General features: G+C 45.2%; 1 protein-coding gene across 2 annotated transcripts in view; it reads left to right on the forward strand.

Moving 5' to 3' along the window:
* The window catches only part of BOD1L1 (biorientation of chromosomes in cell division 1 like 1), a 338,666-nt gene that overhangs the window by 257,391 nt on the left and 58,887 nt on the right, over positions 1-22,388 (forward strand). For both annotated transcript variants that reach the window (XM_085642404.1, XM_085642402.1), the window contains exons 15-16: positions 5,827-5,876; positions 14,910-14,994. In XM_085642404.1, the coding sequence (XP_085498530.1) occupies positions 5,827-5,876; positions 14,910-14,994 (135 nt within the window). The remainder of the gene's footprint in view (positions 1-5,826; positions 5,877-14,909; positions 14,995-22,388) is intronic.

The following is a 22,388-nucleotide window of genomic DNA, read 5'->3' on the forward strand; positions in this document are numbered from 1 at the left end:
CTCCCCACCAAGTGAGAAGATGCCAGGATCAACTAGAGGTGCATAGCACCAATACCCTGGGGTATCGGACCTCCTGCAGCAACCAAAGTCTTTTTAAGTCCGTTTCGGACTCCAAGACCAAGCAGCTGTCAGGGGACATAAGCACCGCAGATACCCACTGCAAGAATGGCCCAGCTGTCCTGACTTTTGTCTCCTCAACCGGCAAGACCAACAACCGTGAGTGCCCATGACGCACAAGTCCATCTGACGAAACCACTATGCACCCGAGCAACCCAGCCCAGGTTACGAGAACCGACTTTGCTCCCTTGCTCCCAGGGCCCTCATGAACCGAGCCCCCTGTTGGGAGCTTCTTGACTTGTCCCCAAGTCCCCCTCTGCAGCCTGTTTCTAGGTGGCCCCCCTCTCTCCTTTGGTGTAGCGAGTAGATTAATAAGGTATATATACAAAAGCACAGTTGAACATTGTTAAATGCTTTATAAATTGGAAGCACTTTGAAATTGGAGGCTAAATATTAAGATGGTATTTTTATCTTGATATGTGGGAGCAGCACAAGTAAAGCAAACAGAATTTAGTATAAACGATTTGTGGTCTCCGTGAAAGCTGTGGTATGCTCAGTCAAAAACGAGCATGCAATGGGAGCATAAATACAAAATGATATTCTATATTCTACCATATACTTTCGCCTTTTAGAAATAAAAGTAAATTTTTAAAAGCTTCGACCTTCCCATTAACGTTAAAGATTCAAATCTTTTCTTAATGTTTTTGTTTGTGAATTAAATAAAATATTTCATACTTTGTGTATTTGTTTGATGTATACTTATTACTGTATTTTTTGTCCCTGGTTTTCAGTGGTGTTTCGAAGTCGAAAGGTTAAGAACCGCTGTTCTGTGATCTGTATATCACAGACCCTCTATCCACTTTACCAGAGAGAGTTGTCTTCACTAGCTTTCTCAAGGCATTTATTCATGAGAGAGATTTATAGGTCGGTTACGTGTCCTTCACATTCTTTAGGCACCATGCTGTTGACACTTTACACCCAAAGCAATTTATATTTCAGTCATGTGGTTCAGAGATTGGAATTTGCCCAAAGATTTAGAATGAGAGACACCAAGGATGTTGGCATACACGGAACTTTCTGGTGACTATGTTGCTCGTAGTCTGTAGAGTCTTATCATTTAACTTTGTTATACAAAAGGTAAGCACAGACTTGCTTATTTTTACAGAGCGCATGAATTTGCAGGGTGTTGTGTTCCATTATATAAACCGTTACTGAACATTCTACTCCCAAGTTAATACTGGAGACCGGCCTACAGACTAACAGTAGCAGTCACCATAAATGTAACTTTTTACTGCATGCATGTATGTCTTCAACTTGGTCTCTATTTTGCTACTTTGTGTTTGGATGAGGGTGAAATTGGATGGAAGTCCAAGAGTGTAGATACCTGAGCTAACTTTGAATGCTTCCCATTGTATGTTCTATCCATGTACAGACATGCTTGGTTAACAGATCTAATATATTGGTTTCCTAATGGCAGCCTCAGACTCAGAATTAAGGTTTGTTAAAACCTGTTTTGGGGCTCCAAATTTCGAAAGGAACATATAACAGGTGAATCTCTATAATAACTTTAGAGAAATGTTCCTCATAGTTAAGACTATGCTAGAAATGTTGCCCTGTACTTCTCTACAGGTACACACTGTGTGCATAATTCTAGTATCTAATAGTTAGGTCTAAAAGTGGATTTTGTTGCACTCTGAGACATTTAAATATTGTCCTACCACCCACATATTCTTGTTCATGGCCAGAGTAGCCTAGATCATCTGGTATGACTCACTCTTAACCCCAATTGTAGGACCACTTGCTTCCAGTAAACAAAGCATGAAATTGTTTTAAGCTCGATTGAGATTGACAGTGACGTATATCGGCCCTTATATATTCTGCTTGTCACTTTAACAGTGTATCAAAAATCAAATGCAAAGGTGGTTGAGGCTAATCCCAGCCCCTTCCTCCGTCAACTAAATTTAACTATGTCCAGGTTTACTTTTTAGATTTTTTTAACTTTAATTATATTTGAAGTATATTTTGAATATATTGAAATGTGAATATAATGTACGCTGTAAAGTGTAACTCATAAAAGTGCAGGGAAAATTGAATTAGATCCAAACAAAATCAGTGCATGTTGTATGTAGCGTATATTGCAAGATAATTGTTTAATGCCCCTGTAATCGTTATAAAGATCCCCCTCCACTTATATGAAATCTGTATGATCTGATAGAGACATCTAGCCTCAGATTCCTTACCCTTGAATTTCCCAGGCGTCAGACTGGATCCAGAAGATTTTTCTTTGAGCAATACCCTTGCGCTCCGGTAGGTAGCGTCGGTAGGCTCCTCATGATGTCGTCTACTCCGCACGTTGTGACGTCCGCTTCACCTATATGGACACCACCTCGGTGCACTGACGTCAGTTCTTTTATTTCTACGGCAGTTTGTGCAGATCCATGAAGAGAGCAACCCTCTGTCACTTTTTGACAGGCCTTTTTCAACTTGTTGTCAACATATTTTTGGTGTGTAGAATGTCCAAGAAGGCTTCTGGCTCCAAGCCGTATGGCACCTGTCACCGTGCCATGTCGATAACAGATCCACCTCTGGTGTGCCTTTGGTACCCGGAGCACGACCACGATTCGAAGCTGTGCTCCGACTACCGGGCCATGGCTCCAAAAGATTTGCTGGACTGGTCCCTAAAGCTACTTGTGGTGAGGCCCTCAGCACTGCGTCGTTCGCACTGGAGGTCTCGGTCCCAGTCGAGAGAAAGGTCCAGGCACTGCTCCGGGAGCCCTAAGTCTTCATCTTCTGACTCAAAGTCTTCGAGTTGGTTAGGTAAGAAGCACAAGAAGTTGAACCGTGCTTTGACTTCTCCGTGTCGGTCGCGACGGAGTAGTCTCAGCGTTCTAGGCCTCTGTCGACTGAACCTGCACCTGGGTTGTCTCCGTGCTTACCCGCCTTCCTGAGAGCCGAAGCGACTCCTGTCCAAATCAAGGAATTCTGTGGCACTATGTGCCTCATATTTGGGCAGCCTAACCCTGCCGGCGTGACTTTGGGCCCCACAGGTTCAAAGGGGGCTCCATTTATTCCGCGCCAGCGGCTCCAGTGCTTATGATCCCCCCCCCCCATGGATCCGGACCGACGCTGGCCGTGCCACTGCGACCTTCCCCAGCCCCGACACAGAGTCTCCCGGCACCCATCGGTGGCGCCAACCCTATTCTTATCCCTGACGACCCAGACTGGCGCCTTCCGATGCTGATTCCAGCGCCGACAGCACCATTGGGTCTAGGTTGGTTCCTCAGCCTTATTTTATAAGGATAGGAATGAAGGAAGATTGGGAGAGGTCACTGGAACCTTTACAAGACCAGCCTGAACACGAAATGGACTGGTATGAGGAATTGGGTGGGGCCAGTGGACTGGATACCTCTCCAGATTCTGGCCTACTGTATCCCCCTTCCGGCAGGAGCTTCATATGTTGTGGTGGTGAGAAGGGCAGCTGAGGTCCTGGACCTTCAGCTCCCTTTGGTGGAAGTCAAGACTAACATCTTGACGGATGTCTTGAGCCGGGTGTCTCCTCCTCGTAACCCCTCCAGCTATTCAATGAGGCCTTGACTGATGTCTTTCTGGGAACCTGGTCTAAGCCCACCTCAGAAGTTACTATGAATAGGACAATCGCCCACCACCATCGTCCCACACCAGGCAACCCAAATTTCCTCACCAACACCCTACTCCTGAGAGCCTGGCGGTCCAAGCCTCCACATCACAAGGTGCTTTCCCTTCCTCACCCCCTGTGCAGGGAATCCAAGAGACTGGATAGTTGGGGTAAGAAAATCTTTCCTTCCACCAAACTTGCATTGTGGTCGGTGAGCTCTGCATGCCTATTAGGCTGTTCTATCCACTCCCTGTAGGAATTGATTGCGCAAGTGCTGCCACAGGTCCTGGAGGAGGCCCAGCCATTCTCCTAAGCGGTATCAGACAGAAGAGATGTGTCAAAGTTCGCCATTCGTTGTGTGCTTGACACGACTGAGTCACTAGGCAGAGCAATGTCATCAGTGGCTTTGCGACGCCGTGCCTTTCTCAGAACTTCTCGCTTTTCTAGGGATGTTCAGGCTTCCTCATGGACATGCACTTTGATGGCACCTGTCTCTTCGGGGACAAATCAGACATGACCCTAGAGCGCTTTAAGGACTCACGGCCAAGTCCTTGGCCCTCTCAGTGGCCCCTGTCTGCTTTTCGCCTCTTTTCTTGGCTACATAAGGGGCTTTAAGCTGTGCCAGCCGTACCCCAACCCTAAGGCAGCACCAATTTCAACAACCTCTACATAGCCGCTGCTTGCCCGATCCCATGGGTCGGGAGGCCAAAGGTCAGGTCAGTCCACCCCCACCACCCCCGCTTCCTTAGCCTCCAAACTTTTCTAGTCCGGCCCTTCAAGATTATGGGCGGCCTGTTGGTAGCAGGATCAGGCATCACCTCCACTACTGGTCAAACAACACGTCGGACAGATGGGTTCTTCAGATAATCGGAAGGGGCTACTCCCTCCCCTTTGAGACTACCCCTCGCTCCATGCCTCCAACTTAACGACCGGCTGGCGGAGGATCACCTGACATTGTTTCAGGAGGAAGTCCTGACTCTCTTGGCCAAAGAAGCCATAGAGAGTGTTCCGGTGCCAGAAGTAGTCTGTGGTTGTTATTCCCGCTACTTTACAATCCAGAAAAAGGACAAGGGCCTTCGTCCTATCCTTGATCTCCGAGCCCACCACTACTTTCTCAAAAAGGAAAAGTTCAAGATGCTCACTCTGGCTTGGGTCTTGTCTGCCCTAGACCCAGGAGACTGGATGGTAACGTTGGACTTGCAGGGCTGTTATTTTCACATTCCTGTCCTGCCTGCCCACTGGCGCTATCTGCGGTTTACGGTAGGCCACAATCACGTTCAGATCTCTCTGCTCCTCTTTGGCCTTACCAGCCCCAGACTGTCATCTTCCACCTCCAGACTACAGTGAACCTCCTGCATTTGCTGGGGTTCACTATCAACGTGCTGAAGTCACACCTGACTTCCTCTCAGACGCTCCCTTTCTTGGAGCTGTTTTGGACACAGTGCAGTTTTGGGCTTATCCTCCCGAATGGCGAGTCTATGATATTCAGGCTATGATACCGATGTTTCAGCCTCTATCCTGGATTTCGGTGAGAATGACTCTGAGGCTGCTGTGCCTCATGGCCTCCTGCATCCTGCTTTTGACTCATGCCAGATGGCATATGCGGGCTCTGCAGTGGGACTAGAAGTTCCAGTGGGCACAGCATCAGGGGAATCTATCTTGTCAGCATTCCGTTCATCATTTGTTTGCCATAACACTTTTCGCCCTAAGTGGGAAGGGTATGCCCAGACGTGGGTCCCTTGCTCACTGTGCGCACTGCGAACAGGTTCTTAGGGTCAGGGCTGTTCTCTTTCAGGGCTTTAGTTCTTCGGAAACACACCAAGGTTAGGGCACTTCATTGCTCCGCGCGCCTGGCATGGAAAGTCGTGAAAAGTAACTGAAGTCAGTGCACCGAGGTGACGCCTTTGTAGGTGATGCGGACATCACAACGGCAGAGACGACGACGTCGACGTCACGCAGAGCCAACTGACGTGCAAGGGTATTGCCCGAAGAAAAATATTCCCATTTCAGTCTGACACCTGGTAAATTCAAAGGTAAGGAATCTGTGGCTAGATCATGGCTCTACCAGATAAGGCGTCACCAAAGGTAAATAATTTGTCCTTTTTGTACATTAATTACTTTAATATTATTCACAGGTTCCCCTAGTGAGGATTCAGGAAAGCATGGTGAGAAAAGTTCAACCGATGTAAGTATTTTATACAACCTATTGTTTTGTTTCCTTTCCTTTTACACATTTATTAATCGAATGTGTGTGTCTGTGTGTATGGCAAGTCATGTTGCTTTGTAGGATCCTCTGAGCACTTACATGCTGTGCTGAATGACAGACTATCTGTGTGACCGATGCATATTTTACCGAATACAGACTTCTATTCTTCATAGAATATTCTTGTATTCATATAATATTCTAAGAATACTCTGTCTTCCCTCGGAGAACCCCACACCAAGCCTGGGGAGGAGGCCCTCGCCCCTCTGTATCTTTTTTTTAACCTTTTTCCCAGGACTCGGGACGAAGTCCTAATATGGCTGCCGCCACATTTTTGTTGATGTGATGGTAGCCAATCAAATGTTGTCTCTATATCTGTTGTCTCCACAGATCCTCAGCAGCATGAAAAATACAAAGTTATTGAGCCTTAATTTAACAAAATTACTGAACGAATTTAAACTAAATCACAAAAAGCACACTTTCTGCAACAAGACCCAGCTTTCTGATTTTCCTATGGAACAATTTACAAGTAAAATGCGTTTGGGAACCCCCACCCCTTTTTTATCTGCCCCCTCACGTGACGGATCACCCCAAAACTTTCCAGTTAGGAGTTGAGGTGAAAGAACATTTTTCTGTGAAAATTTCATAAAGATTTGTCAAACTGTGTCAAAGTTGTTAGGAAAGCATAACAATCATTGGCATAGCCAATAGGTCTCGCCTTTGGGACCTTATAAGTGTTTAGCCATGCAACACTTGATGTTGTTGCACCAAGGATATTGTGCTGGATAACTAAACACTTATAAGGTCCCAAAGGCGACACCTATTGGCTATGCCAATGCTTGTTTTACTTGTTTGTCATAAGTTTCAATCCTACGATTGCACAGTGGCCTATAAACTGTCATCAAAGAGCTGCATGAAAACTGCAAGGTATAGGTTAGACTAGTATTACATTTTCCACAGTCTTAAATTATCCTAAAAGTGCTAAAAGGGGTCCTTTGGGTAGAAAAGCATTTGTCTTAGTAAAGCCAACCCCAACCGCTGTGGCACATTTTAAATACTGAGCTTGCGCTTCTCCAGACCAAACACGCTCAAGACCATGAAGAGCCTGGATGACATCTGACTCATACACCTTGTAATCCTCTTTGTTTTATATAACATTTCCTTTAGATTGCTTTGCACACGTGATTCATTGTCTCTTTATAAGGTCAGAACACCTTATACTGGTATAGTTATCACTCATAAACAAATGAAATGAATGTGGGAGAGCGTCGACGCTGGATATTCTGGGCTAGCGGCCCCAAGCATTTCCTCCATAGGCTGCTTGAGCGAGTGCGTTCAGCAGCCCTTGAACTCCATAGTGTTTGTCCTTGGTTCTGACAGTATTAATTACAAATAGGAGGAGAAACATCGTTCAAAGGGCAAGCAACATGCACTTCTCCATCTATAGACACAGTATTGACTTTTTTGATACAACCAAGTCGTATCTCCTCTCCCTCAGCCTCTCTTGCTCCTTTCCTCCCATCCCATCTTTCTATTTCACCTCCTGTCTGTTCTCTACCTCGTTCCACTTCTTCTTTTCCCCCATTTATCGCCACCCTCCAAATCCCTACGAGTCTCTCCTTCCCTTGTCGTTTTTAATTCAACCCTGCTATATTTACTGTAACTCTGCATAGATAAAGGCCTTAAAACCCAGTCTGTATAACCGGCAGGGGCACGCGCCAGGCCACCACATCCCACAATACCTTTGTGGGCTTCTGCCTTCGATGTGGATAAAAAGGGAAACAAACAGACTGTCAGTTTGCCTTCAGACTTGGAGGCCATCTGTGAGCAGGATGTGGCACGCTCCAGGGTGGACCTTTTCTGTGAGCAGTGCCACGTTCGGACTGTGAGAGTCGGGGCAGTCCCAGCTGGGGGTAAACTATTCTGTGAGCAGTACACATGGGAGGCAGTGCACCTATGGCCCACGTAGGTGCTGCTTGGTGCCAGCGAGAGCGAAAGAGAAAGGAAAAGAAAGCAGGAGGAGACTGAAAGCGAGAGGGAGAAAGAGAGTTGCTACCTAGTTATCATTCATTACAACGCTATAGGCGCAGTCCTGCTCCCCCAGCAGGCCCCCTGTCTTTGTATGATATAGTGATTCCAGTGGTTAAAGGTGTGCCACAGACCGGAGCTGGGCCCACTCGTGTACAGTGTTCATTCAATACAGTGCAAAGAATCCCCTCGCGGACTTCTCCGCCAATAGGGGAGGCGCGGGTGGCAGCGAGGTGTAACCATGCTTGTCAAGCAGCACCGCCCTCTTACAACTGTGCAATAAGTTGCTGTGCATGGGCTCTTTGTCGGCAACCCCCAGTGTCAGGCTCAAACCCCAGTGTAAGGCCTCTCTGCTCATGCTGTTGTGTAACCTAAGAAACACTGCATTCATCCAGTATAGAGTGCGACATGTCTTACTGCGTGAAGCTGAGGGTGGCCCCAGGCTGTCTGTAGCTCCATGGCGTCGTTAAGATGATACGATGAGGCAAAACAACACACAAAAAAACAACTAAAAAGGCCACACTCAGCCGAAAGATGGACGGTGGGAGGGGGTGTCAAGCTTGTCCTTTGTACATTAAACTGTATACCTCCCTTGAAAAGGTTTAAAGTTATACTGTGGCTATCGCTTGATATTTTCCCCCAATTGTAGCACCATATATTTTATGTTGGTGTTTTTGTGCCATTCTCCGCATAAACTGTGGGGTGATGTTTTTTCCGACAGGCACCCCATGCATGCATTCTCGGACACGGCGAAAGTGAACGGGCAGGTTGCTGGAGACAGACCGCTACAAAGCTCGAATTTCAACACACGCAACAGAACGCACATTTCCAGAAGTTTTTTTTCCTCATGGGACGCACGCACAAACGCGAGCAAGCAACCACCTACCTATTACGCAAACATTTGGCTCCCTCTGTGAGGGGATGTTGCTGCAAAAATCAGAAATGAATGTGCATTTATTTATTTAATTTATGCTAAGAGACAGATCAAATCTAACGATGTTCATTTTGGCATGATTTTTGTAATAATGCAGATGGAAGATGGAGGGCTATTAAAATGTTCCGAGGGCATAATATAACAAGCGCGTTACTCGTTCTAAAAGGAGGCAGCAGGGGGAGTGGCGAGAGGAGGGGCGAGTGAAAGCGTTTCACTTACGAGAGCGAGCAGCGCCAGGAGCGATAATTGCTACCATATGGCGCCGCGCGCTCCCGCAAGTGAATCTCCACACGTACACGCGTTGCCATTGAAGGCAATGGAACGTGTGCACGTTTTTGGCTGAAAAGCCAAAGCGATTGCAAAAGGTCTTATTGCCTATGCAACGCATGTGCGCTGTGCAGGTGAGACCTAAAAACTGCTTTTTCTATCGAAAAATGATCCTAACTACAACTGCCCATTGGCTATCGCCACTGGGTGATATAGGCATTCTTACATTTCAGTTACTCTTTTAATTTCCTTCCTTTTTAAATATTGGAACTATATAACATGATATTAAATAAATTTAATAAATGTGATAGAACAATATTTACTTTTTAATAATTTGTTTTGTATTTTTTTATTATTATGTATTTAATTATCCTATGGAACATGGTCAGTGACCTGTGGAAGGCTTCATAGTGTTCTTATAGCGATTTCTGACAAAACCATGCACAAATTGTTCACGAATATTATTTTATGCCCGTTTCCTAGCTTTGTTCATAATTCTGGGTATTTTTTTCCCCTAAATTTGAGAGTCAGTATCTTTGTCATAATTGATTGTATTTCTGCAGTTACTTCTCAACCTTAAAAACTGTCCATATGGTAAGTTCTTCCTCTGGGATATTGGATGGACGCTATCATATTTTAGTAAGTTATTCCAGTCAGTAGGTTTGTAAAACTCCTTAGATTTTAGGGTATTCTTGCATGTAAGCATTCTCAAATCCAGGAAGGACATTTCCTTGGAATTGATAGCAAATGTGAACTTTAAGCATGGATAAAAAAACTCTGTTTATAATCTTGAGTGGTACATTCTAGAGAAGTTACCATTGCCTAATATGAATATGAATACAACACTATTTATATATGAACAACACAGGAGTTACCAATTGGGAAACCTCCTAGTCACAATTGAATTGAGTGGCCGAGGGGTGTACATCAGCACTAAGAATAGTAGGAGTACTACAGGCACAGGGGACTATGTCATGAAGAATAGTAGAGCACTACAGGCACAGAAAACTATGTCATGTAAAGTCTCCCTTGAAACAAAAACGGGCCGGCTATATGTAACTAGGGCGAAATGTGTGTAAAGACAGCTTTCCCTTACTGTTCTCACTATCAAAAGGTCCGTCATTACATATAAAGTTTCCTCTATAGGTATCACAGAGACCATACCCTTGTTTCCATCATACATAAAACTTGACATTCCCATAGGGAATCATAGAATTATAATATCCTTGACGAAGGACTACACTTAAAGCATCACTTCCTATACTTTGCCCTGATAAAAAAAGAAGGCCAATGTACGCGTTTATAATGCTGATCTTAACTTGGGTAGAATATTTTTGAGCTGAACTCTCTTGCTTACAGAGAACCTTGCTTTTTCAAAAGATTGCACATGTATTATCGTCTTTGATTATAATCATGAAAGATTGCGCTGCAACTATCCTTTTGTATTGTTCCTTGTTGTAAGCAGCCAATCACACATTCATTTGAATAAATGTGAGCAGTGTCTATATGTTATGGTGGGTCACTCACCTTGTGACCATACTCGTCAAGATCCATATTGGGAAATGTCTATTTTTGACGTCACACAACGAACTCCATTGCACAACTTGCAAAATAGACGATGGTAGCAACACCAAGCATCATTGCACTTCACCTTTCAATCAATAACCCAAATTTGCGGCAGAGGGTGGGCAAGATAGGTACTGGATGAAGGGCTTAACCTCCTGATGAAGTGACATCAATGCCATGGGTGTGTCTAAATACTACAACTCTTATGATGATGTAAGCTTTCATCAATTGCTTATTAGTCCTCGAGAGGAGTGCATCAAAGTAAGGCTTCAATTATGAATGAATCTGATAATTAATTCCTCGCCTGGGAGTTGTAGCGCTCTTGATACAAGTCGATGATGCACTCCTCTCGAGGACTCTAAGTAAAGACAGAGTCTACGAATATCATCTGTTTGTGATGATCGTTCTGACATCCATAAAAGCAGATACTTATTAAACGACTGCCTGCGACTATTTACATCGCGATCAACTATTAACAGTGTGCAGCTACTAGGATTACTTTAATCAACTTCAGGGGTCATCTATATAATACACAATAGTCCTGAAGATGGTCTCATGGACGATTGCATAAGAGACCGAAGCGTCGGCTTAACACACTTTTTCAAAAATATATTTATATAAGGAAAAGTGTATACAAATGTAATACTGTAGGACCATTGAATTGTTATCGAATTTCCTCATGTTACATTATATGTGTATACATACAGTACCCTCTAAAAATTATTTGAAAAATATTTTTTAAAAATTATATACACCCGTGTTTGTACATTCTTTGACTAAATTCCTTATTTGTGTTCAAAATTGATTTGTATTGTTTAAAGAAAATCTAAGAATTAATTTACTAATAAGCAATTGATGACAGCTTATATCATAATAAGAGTTTGAAATTGTATCACTGTGTATTTTAAACAAATCCCTTGACGGCACCTTTACCCGTTTATCTAATTTCGCCCAGGCCCTCAAGGGTAGATTGGGTTTTCCCATTTTATTTAAATAAATACTACAACAGCATGATATTTTTGGAATCAAAGCTAATGGTCATTTATGTTTAGGAGCATGGGATTATAAAATACAGCCTTGCCTAAACCAATTCTACATAGCGTGTGTGCAACCTTAATTAATACAACTAATGTGAATGAGGGTAGTGCTCTACCTGCTCAACTACCTGCTATGATGATTCTGTAACATGTCTCTAAACTGCAAAGAGAATATATTGACCCATTAGTATGTGGTCATTTTTAGTGGGGATACATGTCGATTACCTTTGCATTTATTTCACGTTTTGGGTATCCTCCACATTGACACCAATAACTTAGCATGCATGATGAAGTTTGAATGATTTTTCCAATGGAGACACACTTATCCTGTGTGCCATGCCTACAACCCACTGCCGTGGTATAAATCAGTCACCCCTCTAGCTGGGTGCACTATACCAGTGGTGAGGGTGCAGGTGCTTGAGCCGTGTACCACTACAGTGTCTAAGTCCATTCTTGGACATTGTAAGTGCAGTGCTGCCGTTAAGAGTATATAGTGCTGGGAGTTTGTCGATACCAACTCCACAGCACCATAATGGCTATAGTGAAAACTGAGAAGTTTGGTATCAAACTTCTCAGCACATTAAACCCACACTGATGCCAGTGTGGGATTTAATGTAAAATGCACACAGAGAGCATCTTAGAGATGCCCCCTGGAAAAAAACGACCTACCACTAGTGTCCAGGCCGAGTGGCTGCTTTCAGCTGCCACCACCAGACATGTTTCTGTACCCCTGAGTTGAGAGCCTGCTGCTCTCGGGGGGCCTGAAACAATGCACATCCTGGGACAAGGTGCAAAGCCTTCTCTCTCAGGATGGGCAAGGTCCACGAAGGGGAAGCTTCCAAGGCTTGCCGCCTTTGTGAGCTTCCCCAGGCCTTTTGCTGCAATCAGCAACTGGTCCCCACTGGCTCTGACCCCTACTTTGGGCGGGAGAACCAGCAGAAAAACAAGAGGTGTGCCCACCTCTTCCAACTCCACCCCTCAGGTGGGGGAGGCGAGGTGAAGCACAACTCTCAGTCCCTGCCATCTTGCAGATGGGAGACCCAGCCAACCAGGGAAAGACTTATGCCCCCCTACCAGTGGAGGGTGGCATAATAGGGTGTGTACCCACCCCAGGGAAGGGACCCATTGGTCCCAACCTTTTACCTACCTGTAACGCCCCTAAATCTAGCATTTAGGGACACCCTTGAACCTTGCTTACTCAGACAAGAACCTGCAAGAAGAAAAGAAGAGGAAGCACTGAACAGTCGTGCCGAAGCTAACAAGAGGAGCACGCCCACTGACTTGGCCCCAGCCCTACCGGCCTGTCCCCACCTCGAACCTGCTCCAGCGAAATCCCGGTGTGTCCTGCAGCCAGCAACCTCGAGAAACCTGGAGGACCTGCCTGCCTTCAATCCCAAAGACGCTGTCTACCGTTAACACAGGATTTGTTCAAACACCAGACTCCAGCTCCGCAAGGATCCGCGAGTTTGCACCACTCTGCACCCAACGCCCATGGCCCGAGTTTGAGTGGCCCAACACCAAGAGTAGGTCCCCCAGCAATCCTGACCAGAGATCCGGCAACCCCTGACCTGCCTCCAGCCGACACCTGCAGCCTCAAACCGGAAGGTCCCCCCAACCGCAACCAGGAGCTGGTAAGAAGATCTGACCCTAAAAGGCACCCCTGCACCCGACGCCCCACGGCCTTGGGTGGCCCAACCAACAGTACCTAACAAACCCCAAGATCCCAACTTACCTCTCCAAGTGGTGGTTGCACCCAGAAGACCTTCGTCCCCGAGCCTGCAGTGCTTTTGCAAACCGGAGACTCCCCATTAAAAGCTACAGGGCTTCCGATGCCAAAACAGCACTCTGCACCTGGCCGCCGCAGTGCCGCTGAGGGTGCATCTTTTGTGCTGGCCTAAACCCCCATTTGCCCTGAGCTTAAATCCAGGAGCTTTGCTCCCACAACCCAGTGACCTGCTCGTCATCAGCTACCAACCAGAGTCCCCCTGTCCCCCATTGGATAACACTGGGCCTTAGCACTCTGCACCTGCCCACCCTAGTACCGCTGAGGGTGTAACAAGAGTGCGTCCTTGACCCTGGGGGACCCGAGTCAAACCCCAGAACACCAACTCCCACAACAAAGTACTTACCTTTAAACCGATAACCCTATTTTCCTCCTTAGGATAACATTGACTGTTTTTCTATGAAGTTTCTAAGTGTGGAGTTGGAAAACCTAAAGACATTCTTTAAAATTGTACTAACTAACAAAACCGATTTTACCTACTTGTTTACAGGAAATGTCCCAGTGTAGTATCCAGGTATACTACACTATGTAAGAAAAGTAACCTCAACGGTAATTTACCTGTAATTTTACTAAAAATCCTATACAAAGTATATGTACTGTATTCTGAAAAGGATTGCATTATCAGTAAGACTACTGTAATCAAATCAAAGTACATTTACAATTGCAATCCAAACAGTGTTACAACTGTATATTTACTGCAAAGTACTTATCACTTACCTGTGCCAGGCTTGCTTGGGTCTAGGAAATAAAATAAATAAAATAATTTTTTATACAAAAACAATTGGTCTGAAGTTCAGTCTTTGAGTGTGTGAATTCATTTGCTGACTGAGTGTGTGCAACAAATGCTTCACACTGTCCTCTGATGAAGCCTTACTTCTCGACAATATTACCACAAATGGAGAGAAAGGTGCTATCTAACTTTACCACTGCCTACCTTTGGGGTTCCACTGGATTATGTGCACACTGTACCTCACTTTGGTATAGTATTTACAGAGCCAGCATCCTACAGGGTGGCCTTTCCCTGCACCTGTATACTTTATGGGAATGTCCTGTACCTCTCATTCATGTATTAAGATGCATCAAAAGAAAAGCCTTACCAACAGCATTAAATGATTGATTAATCGCACAAGAACTACAGACTCGTTTTAAGCAGCTATTAACAATATTCACAGAAGACGGGGGCTCCAGAGAACAAGGGAAAAGATTAGCTTCATATAATCAGCATTTCTTGTGATGTACACTCTTAATCACAGTTTGTATGAACAGTTTATTTGCAAGCTCTGCAACTATTGTGCTACAACGGTTCTTTAAAATAACGTGCTGTTCTTATTTTCGTCAAATTGTAGGATTTTTTCTTATAACAAAGATTAATATATTTTTTTCTTCTAAACTCTTCTAAGGATGATGCATCGGACAAAAGTAAAGAATGTCTACCTCGAAAGGGAAGAAACCCTAAGCGCTCCTTCAGTTCCACAGAAGAAACAGGTTTTAAAGACATTTTATGTTACTAAAGTGAATTCTAGTTTTAGGAAGCTTTTGAATGACTTGAATTCTTATATGTCGGTTTTGAAACTTTCGTAAAGAAAGATATTATCTTTGCCTTGCTATGTTGTTGAGTTGGGTTTGGTGCTATGCTAAGGTGCTGTTCAGTTATGTTGTGTGACAATATTCTGTTGTGGAGTTTTGTTGCAGTAATGTAATGATGTTGTACTAGTGCGTTGGTTTGGTCTTGATGTTTTGTTTCATGTGAGTGTTTGGTGGCATTATTCCCAGATTTCTAAAAGTTGTCTATGCTTTAAAGGACATAGTGGAGAACAATTCTCTTGCTCACACACACACACATACAAACCCCCACCACACACACCCTCCATCAACCCCCCCCTTCACAAACACACACATTCACATGTGAAGACACGAGTAGTTAATTTGGTAGTGAGTTATGTTTTTCACGTGGAGCAGGAGATAATGTCAGTGTAGCTAAACAAATCTGTCCATTTTCAAGGCTTATAATATTTTTATTACTTTTTTACCGTAATCATAACTTCACTTTACCCTTGTTTTGTTTTAATTAACTTTAAAGTCATTTTTAATCCCATGTTATCTTCTTAAGAGCAGGAAAAAACATAATTTACCCTTAAAGTTTTTACATTGAAATGTTGGGAATTTTGATGATATACTACAATCACCTTCTTTATTTCCAACTCCCAGTGCGTAGAGCCTTCAGCCATGCACAGTATGGGTTGACCAGAGGGCCAGGCCTTTGGCGAGGCATGTGCCTAACCACCTGTAACAGGATTGACAATCACTGCAGGACTCACAAGAATTCCTTTTAGGGTTTTTTTTATTTCACCACAAGAAGGATTCTTTTCCCCTCTCTTATCCCAGACAGAATACAAAGTCTTGATTATTTTACTCAGGCTTCAAATCATCCATCGCCATATGCAGGTTCAGAATAAAGAATCAATCTTGAGTTCTGGAATTTTGTTTTACAGCACTTACCATCACCTTCACCATGTGTTCATGCACATCACTCTAGGTGAGCTGGTTGCGAGTGCTCAATACCATTGGTCTTCCCTCCATTTGTACCACTAACTGATGTGACCAGAAAATACACTGCACGCAGTAACCCTCCTTTTTCCACCCTCAGTAGGCACAATGAACAAAATAAGAATGCAGCACTTGTCTGAGACCATGGTCATCTGTGAGCGTGGTGTTCTGGACCACAGCGGCTTCTCCTCCTTGGCTGCTGGGTAAACGCAGTGACCGAGTGGGCTCTCCTTCAGCTCTCGGGCCGCACACCACTCTCCTTCTCTTAAAGTCTGACAGCTGTCTTCTTTTATCTGCAGGAAGCCTCTCAATCACCAGGTTCTCTTCTGGGGTTCCTCATGAACCAGGCTCACATCTCCCTCCTTATGCTCCCCAGCATCCTTTTCTTCAGATGTTCCCACTTCTTTATTTTCCAATCTCCCAGAAGTTCCCGCCTCCTCTTCTCCAAGCCTGTTCCTCCATTCAGCAGCTGACGCTCTCACCATTCCCTCTGTTGGCTGTAATGCGTTGGCCATCTTAATATTCCTAGTGCTGTTGGCCAGCCCTTTATCACACCACCCCTGCATCCAGCCACTCCGGACAGAGTGTTTGCTGCAGGGCCTGACCCAGCCCCCACAACCTTTGACCGTGACTAGTTAAGTAGTATGCTCAAGATGCAGGCTGTATTCCAGCACCCATGACACTGAACCAGCTACGCAAGGCGTTCAGCAGTGCACTGCCCATTGTTTACCACCGAACCAGCTACGCATGGCTACTGGCCATGCACAACTGCCTCTGAGCACACTGCAACTGCTCCCAGGTCCACAGTGCTCACTGTGCATGGTCTTTACCATGAGTAGTTGCACTGCAGATTTGTTTTTATTTTTCCGGATTTGTACACAAAAAATGCAAAATCTATCAGCTAAATCAGTGTGTAAGGCTAGTGTTGTGAGCCCCGCTCCTGGGACCCAGCTTTCCTCACCCAGAACCCCACACTGGGGAGCCGGGTGGTCCAGCCCTCTACATCCAAGGTCAACCCTGGCGCGTTATCTACCACACTACTGGATAGGAAAACCATTAGGCTGGACACCTTGGCAATAAGATTTTCTCTTCCACCAGCCTTTTACTGCAGTGAGTTTACACCCAATGCTTCTTCAGTTGCTATTACCACACAGTTTGGGATGCGTTGGGGAAAGTGCTGCACATGGTCCTGGAAGATTGTCAATGGTGGGGGATACAGAAAATTTCACAATACAATGCAGACTGGACAAAACCGACTTACTAGGTAGAGCAATTGCTTCTCCAGTGGCACTTCGTCACCACACCCGCCTGTGGTCAGCTGGCTTTTCAGGGGATATACAGACATCTCTGATGGACATGCACTTCGATGGCACTTGCCTGTTTAGCGACAAGGCAGATTTGTCACTCAAGAGCTTTAAGGACAGTAGGCCCACCCCTTGTTCGTTTTGACTCTCCACTGCGACATGCCAGCCCCATTCTGACTTCAGCCACTTCTGTGGCTATTGTAGGGCCTACCAGCCTCATCCGTTTCCAGCTACACACCACAGCCAGCTGACTCCAGTGCATTCATGGTCGCGGACGGGTCTCCCACAAGCCTCGTGGGACACAAGGCCAGAGATCTGCGCAGTCCACCATCCCCCAGCAGGTGCAGCTTCCAAACCCCTTTAATATGCCCTTGAATCTTCATAGACAACCGGTTGGCAGCAGGATCCAGCACCGCCTTCCTCGATGGCAGTCTATAATCTTGGACAAGTGGTTGCTTCAAATTGTTCACCGGAGTTACGCCCTTTAGTTCATGGAAATCCCAACTCCATGCCACCGTCCTCAGATCAGCTGATAGAGGGCCTCCTGACCACCATGGACATCCAGTGGGAGGCAGGGTATGCCATCACCTGTACCACTGGAGGTTGATAACCTCTGACCGCTGGGTCTTCCAGATTACCCATAGGGCCTACTCCCTCGTTTTTGTGACTAACCCTCCACCCATGCCACCTACTTGCCACAGTATGACAGAGGACCACATATTCTTACTCGGAGGTTGCTGACATCAGAAGTAGGTGGTGATTGCTATTTCCACTACTTTCTGGTGCAGAGGAGGGTGGAGGACTCCACCCTATACTAGACCTATGCTCTCTGAACTACTTCCAGAAAGAGGAGAACATCGAAATGCTCACTTATCACTACCATGGAGACTGTATGGTATTGCTGGACTTGCAGGACACATTTCCATATTCCCGTTCTGCCAGCCCACAGGCATTACCTTTGGTTTACGGTGGGCCACAAGCAGTTTCAATTTGCTGTGCTCCCTTTTCGGCTTTACCAGCACCCCTCAGGTGTTCACAAAGGTGTTAGTGGTGGTTGCAGCCCATCTGCCGAAGTCAGGGTTTCCAGTCTCCCCATCCTTCAACAACAGCCTGTTGAAAGCAGGCTAGCCCCAGGCTGTCGACAACTACCTCCATACTACTGCAGACCTACTGTATTTGCTGGCTTGCACTATAAACATATCAAAGTCACACCTGACTCCTTCTCAGATGCTCCCTTTTATGGGAGCCATTCTGGACACAGTGTAGTTTCACACCTACTCTCCGGAGGGGCGTGTCTAGGATATTCAGGCTATGATTCCATTGTTTAAGCCTCTATCATAGATTTCACAGAGATTGACTCGGAGGCAGCTGGGTCTCATAGCCTCCTGCAGCCTGCTGGTAAAGCATGCCCACTGGCATATGTGGGCTCTGTCGAGTGACCTGAAATCCCAGTGGGGGGCAGCATCAGGGGAATTTCTCGACCTGGATTACATATCGGAGGGATCTACAAAAGACCTTCAGTGGTCAATAACGAACCACAATTGGGTCCACAGGAGACCCCTTTCCCTTCCCCACCCAGATCTCACAGTGGTGACAAATGTGTCCCTTATGGATTGAGGCGGCCATCTGTTAGAGGTGGAGATCAGAGGACTCCGGTCTCCGGCAGTGTCTCAGCTCCACGTTGACTTGTTGGAGGTAGGTGCGATCTGCTTGACATTGAAGGCCTTCCTGCTTTCAATCAAGAAGAGGCCGGTTCAAGTGTTCACAGACCACACTACTGCAGCGTGGTACTGCAGCAAGCAGGAGGGGATGTGTTCATGGACATTGTGGCTAGAGGCCCTGTGTCTATGGACATGGCTGGAACATCATGACATTTACCTGGTCGTACAATACCTGATGGGTTCTGTGAATGCTAGAGCAGATCACAAATGGCGACACCATCCGGAGGGTTTGCAAGGTCTCTTCCACGACTGGGGTGAACTTTGGTTAAATCTATTCACCTCTGCCAAGAATGCGCAATGTCAGCACTTTTGCTTGTTGGAGGTTTGAAGGTGGCTCTCGCTCAGAGATGAGTTTCATCTCAAGTGGGGCTCGGGACACGTGCATGCCTTGTCTGCTGATACGACTCCTGCCCCTAGTTCGGCGGTAAATCAGGACCGACCAGGCCCAAGTCATCCTTATGGCTCTGGATTGGGCATGGAGAGTATGGTATCCCAAACTCCTGAGCATGAGCATTTGGTCCGCCGGTTAGGCTGCCCCTTCAAGAGAATCTCCTGTTGCAGCAACACGGCAGGGTTCTGCACCCAAACCTGCACTCACTCCGCCTTCATGCAATATCAGTTGACAGTTTTAATCTCCCTTCAGAAGTCTGTGAAGTTATACTGACAGCCAGGCCTTCATCAACAAAAACTACATTTGCCTGCAGTTGGGACAGGTTTGTGGCTTGGTGCGCTGAAAAGCATGTTGATCCTCTTTCTCTATTCTTGTTCTAACAGTTGTTTGTTTTATCTTTAGCCCAGTAAGGCTTTGCTTTGGAACAGTTAAAGGGTATCTTTCAGCTTTCTTACAGTTGCATGATCAAGTTCAAGTTGACTGTTGTAACTTGTTTCCTGAAATGTATTCAGCACATGTTTTCCCTAAACAATTCATTATGCCCTATGGTACCTATGATTTGGTTGTAATCTTCTTGATATGTTCGCCCTTCAAGTCCATTCGTAGCTGCCATCCACTTCTTTTGACAATAAAAACAGTTTTCATGGTGACCATTTCTTCCACCAGGAGGGTTAACGAACTAAGGGTTCTCTCTATACACCCTCCATACACCAGCTTCTTCCCAGACCGATTGGTTCTGGGCACCCATTCCTCTTTTCTGCCGAAGGTGGGGACTTCTTTCCACATCGGCCAAAGCATCATGCTGCTGACCTTCTTTGCTCTGTGTCACCCTTCTAAGGAAAACGAGATACTCCATCACCTGGATCCAAAAAATGTGTTGTTTTTCTACATCAATTGCACCAGAGAACACTGGGTGAATGTGATCAACTCTTTGTTGAGTTTGCCAGGGCGAAAAAAGGGAAAGCAGTGCAGAAATAGATCATCTCCAGATAGATTGTACTCTGCATTAAGAAGTTGTGCGCACTGGCCAGGAAGCAACCCCCTGAAGGCTTGCGTGCTCATTCCACTAGAGCCAAGGCTGCAACCACTGCACTAGCTTGCAGAGTCCGGTACATCTGTAAGGCTGCTACGTGGGCATCTCGGCACACATTTGAAAAACACTACTGTCTTGACAGGTCCATTGTGACGGGGACTTTGCCTGTTCTGGAGTCTGTCCTCCAGACTTTTTGGTCTAAACCATTTTGCTGACCCACCTCCTGGGAGCTATTGCTTTGGTATCTATTCTAAGGGAAGAAATCTGAGTGTAGAAATCTCTATCAGATGAACACGTTTCTTACCTTTGGTAACGCCTTATTGGGTAAAGACGCTAGCCGCAGATTCCTTAACCAACCTCCCCATTTCTGAGACCTGTTTTTTCTACCTAGAAAGGTTCTTATAGGTTAGTATCTGCACACCCGTCCTTAAGCCTTCTGACGTGGCTCCGTGCTTCGATCACGGAAATGTCATTAAAAGACATAGGCACTGCGCACATCACTCTCAGCTCGCCACTGACCCGGAACTGATCGTCACCTACCAGTGCACAGAAGAACTGCTCAAGATTTTCCAGATCCAGTCTGATGCCTGGGCAACACTCTTAAGGTACGGCACCTGCGGCCAGATAAGAGAGTCTACCAGATAAGGCATTGCCAAAGTTAAGTAACTTGTTCTTCAAGACTTTATAGAACATTTTTAGTGGTACAGAGGAGTAGGATTATAAAGTAGATGGGCAGATGGTGCGGTCATTTGGTCAATTAAGTAAACTTTAGTTGGCTTATTAAAAACCAAAACAGCACTCGCAGAATTAAAGAATCAATTCTTAGGCATAGGTCATAAAACTTAACATTCATATAAAAAATATAAAAACTAATCTTAAAAATTCAGCAGCACACAATATAAATCACCAGAAGAGCAAAAATTCACATCATGTGCATTGAACCATATCTGTTTCTGATCCCCATGGCACAATGAGCACAATTTGCCACAGTGACGCACAGATCCATGTTACACAATTGTTGCAAGAAGGCTATGGCTTCCTTGTGAGATCTAAATTTCGATGCACGCAGAATTGGGATTAAAAAAAACGTTTCCGTGCACAAGAATATAATAGACAGAAACAAACAAAGTATCTTGGCAGTGTTGAGCCCGATCAACTTCCCTAGGAAAGGCCACTAAATGATGCAATGTATTAAAATGAAATCTGGTAAGGTAAAATCTAGAATTGACGTTGGACACTGATGACAAATAAAATCCACAGCCCAAAGATTTTTTGATTGTATTATAGTTAACACAGGAATTGAGTTTATCAAAAATTGTCTGATGAAATCTACCTTGCCTTGGCTTGAACATCTTTCACCTGTATCAATGCCGATATTTATATATTCTCAGGTTTAAAAAAGACGTCCGTAAGGCCTAAGTCTGTGAGCCCCGATTTAATATCCTTGATCCAGGGAATTTCCATAGCATTATCCTGGGAGAGACAGTCTGCCAACACTTTCCTTTGTAATTATGCTCCCGGATGTCTCCAAATTCTGAGTTAAAGGAGTGGGGGCTCCAATAGTATTTTATCCTCCAAGGGAGCCATACCCACCCCTGAATGGTACATAAGAGATTAAGTAAATTGAGGGACTGCCAATAGTCTTCACAGAAATTTGTTCTCAACATGCTACAGCAGCCCGGCACCCTTGTACCCCCCAACACCTGCTCCATAGATCGCCAAAGAAATACACTTTTATAGTTGTTGATCATTTCTTGACCCGGCTTGTGCTTAGGCAGGCAAGCAAAGGTAATAACCAACTCCACTGCTCTTTGGCATTGAATAGCTCTAATATTATATACGCTATGAAAATTTAAATTGAAGTCCAAAGGAAAGCCAAGGTA

Source organism: Triturus cristatus, chromosome 2_2, assembly GCF_964204655.1.
Source record: "Triturus cristatus chromosome 2_2, aTriCri1.1, whole genome shotgun sequence".
In the NCBI taxonomy this organism is placed as follows: domain Eukaryota; kingdom Metazoa; phylum Chordata; class Amphibia; order Caudata; family Salamandridae; genus Triturus; species Triturus cristatus.